The sequence below is a fragment of the Gadus chalcogrammus genome, chromosome 8, assembly GCF_026213295.1.
Source record: "Gadus chalcogrammus isolate NIFS_2021 chromosome 8, NIFS_Gcha_1.0, whole genome shotgun sequence".
Taxonomy (NCBI): Eukaryota; Metazoa; Chordata; class Actinopteri; order Gadiformes; family Gadidae; genus Gadus; species Gadus chalcogrammus.
In genome coordinates, this window is record NC_079419.1 from 20412373 (window position 1) to 20414872 (window position 2500).

General features: G+C 49.0%; 1 protein-coding gene across 1 annotated transcript in view; it reads right to left on the minus strand.

The window, feature by feature from the left end:
* Positions 1 to 2500, minus strand: part of dnm3b (dynamin 3b) — a 30884-nt gene that overhangs the window by 19689 nt on the left and 8695 nt on the right. Inside the window, exons 8-10 of the mRNA XM_056597723.1 lie at positions 2080 to 2215; positions 1531 to 1598; positions 297 to 435 (exon numbers count right to left, since the gene is read on the minus strand). Of these exons, the coding sequence (XP_056453698.1) occupies positions 297 to 435; positions 1531 to 1598; positions 2080 to 2215 (343 nt within the window). The remainder of the gene's footprint in view (positions 1 to 296; positions 436 to 1530; positions 1599 to 2079; positions 2216 to 2500) is intronic.

Below are 2500 nucleotides of genomic sequence, written 5' to 3' on the forward strand. Positions count from 1 at the left end.
GACTTTCAATCATTCATGCACACATTCACACACCGAGGGCGGAGTCAACCAGCCGGGCGACAGCCACCTCGTCGGGAGAAGTGAGGATGAGGCGTCTTGCTCAGGGACACCTCGACACTCAGCTAGGAGGAGCACTAGCAACCTTCTGGTTACCAGCCAAGCCGCTCTACCTCCTGAGCTTCTGCCGCCCGCTTACCGGCATTTGGTCCTCCCCATCGAGCTTGCGTGTTGAACCCAGGTGGTTGCTCACGGTGAACAGGGCCCATTGAGACTGCACAAGGGGAGGAAGGGGTTACCTTGTTGGAGCACTGGCGCACGGTGTTGATGAGCTCCTGGATCACCATGTCCACACACTTCACGCACGGCTCCTTCAGCTTCACCACCTGCTTCTTCACGATGGCCTCAAAGGCCATATCGGGGGTGAACAGGCCCGTCCTACAGCCCGCAGGACACACAAGAAGACGTCAGCATTACATTCAAGTGTTACCCCCCTGCAAGAATGTAATTATATATGCATTGATGCATTGATGTATTGATCATTCATCTCGATAGCAGTCGGCACCACAAGACAATGTTACTAGCGCTGCAGTACGTGACTATGGGTCAATTTCTACAACACATTGTGTGCAGTTGTATCGCTACAGTTGAGTTTTGGATACCAACTTTCTCCGAGAGTGAGAGCCTACCTTCAGTTATTGAACAGGGAGACTAACTCGAAAAACGATTGTTTCCAAAACATGGCTGTACTACTTAATGCCCACAAACTTATTATAACCCCCCTCAGCTGCAACTATTCTATCGTCTGTACAGCGGGTGATGTGGTGTCCGCATCCGAGAGAGGGTTAAGCTTCTAGGACACTCCTTAAGGGGTGTGTGGCTGTGTTTAGCTCCGTCCAGGCAGCGGTTGATGCCTGCGTCCGAGGGTTAAGCTTCTAGGACACCTCCACTATAACGACATCGGTCATTAAAACGCTCCCACAAAATAATCTGAATTAAAAAGAATCCCAAGTGGCTGGTAGCCATGGGGAGAGAACACTTCTTCCTACAACTCTCCCAAAACGCATGTCTCTTTTAAAGGCCTTAAAGCCGTTTGTCCCTCCTGGGCTGTTCCACTAGATGCCACTGATTCCATCACACTGTACCTCGACCGCTAGGGGTCCTAGTGCAGCCCCGCACGGCGTCAAGGACTAACCCTCTGAGCCTGTTGTCCTGCCTCGGCTCCCCTCAGTCCTCGCTGTATCTTCAGATTTGGTTGTGGTTTTTTGTACCCTGTTTGTATTCACTCCATTAAAGAAGTAATCCTTGGCTGCCTACTGCCTCTTCTTTCCGCACTTGGGTCTACAGCTAACCCAGACCCTAACAGACGGCCCCATGGAAGAAGACCCACTACCTTAGTAGATATATAGGGCTCATTCTAAGGTCACCAGAATGGTTTTTCGTGGGATTATACTCTACTGATAATAATAATTCAAACCTACTTCTGAATAACATACTGTGAGGGGGAGGGCAGGGGGAGAAGGGATAGGGCACCTGATGCCGTGGATGTTCTTGATGGCGTAGCTAATCTCTCGACGCATCTCCTTGTCGTCACACTCCATCTGAGGAAAAAAGAAAGAACGAAAGAGGAAAACAACAACCAAGCACAAAGAAAAAAGAAAGAAAGAAATTAATGAGTCACATCTGAGGAGAATGATACCTGACCACATTAAACATGTATCAAGTTTTGAATATGTATTACGGTAAGTTTTGTAGAACTACTTAAATAAATAGCAATATCTACAAAAATTCAGATTGAAAGTCAACAGAAAATTGGCAACGATGGCTATCGTTAATGGACCTGATTAAGAGGTGTGTGTGTGTGTGTGTGTGTGTGTGTGTGTGTGTGTGTGTGTGTGTGTGTGTGTGTGTGTGTGTGTGTGTGTGTGTGTGTGTGTGTGTGTGTGTGTGTGTGTGAGTGTGTGTGTGTGTGTGTGTGTGTGTGTGTGTGTGTGTGTGTGTGTGTGTGTGTGTGTGTGTGTGTGTGTGTGTGTGTGTGTGTGTGTGTGTGTGTGTGTGTGCGTGCGTGTGTGTGTGGCCCACCTTGACCAGCTCAAAAGGGAAGCGCTCGTGGAAGATGCGGTTGATCTTGGCTCCACCCGACAGCTCCACCGTGTCCACCTGGTCCCCAGAACCCTCGATACGCTTCTCAAAGTCCACCGAGAACTGCTGTACCATCCTGACCAATCACAGCACAGATGGATAAATAGATAGACAGGCATATGGACAGAGAAATAGACAGAGAGCCATACAGACGGACAGAGAGACTGACAGACAGACTGACAGACAGACAGACAGACAGACAGACAGACAGACAGACAGACAGACAGACAGACAGACAGACAGACAGACAGACAGACAGACAGACAGAAAGAAAAACAGGGAGGCTGACAGACAGAGAGGCAGACAGAAAGACAGACAGAGAGAGAGGTAGACAGACAGACAGATAGAGGATAGGCCACTG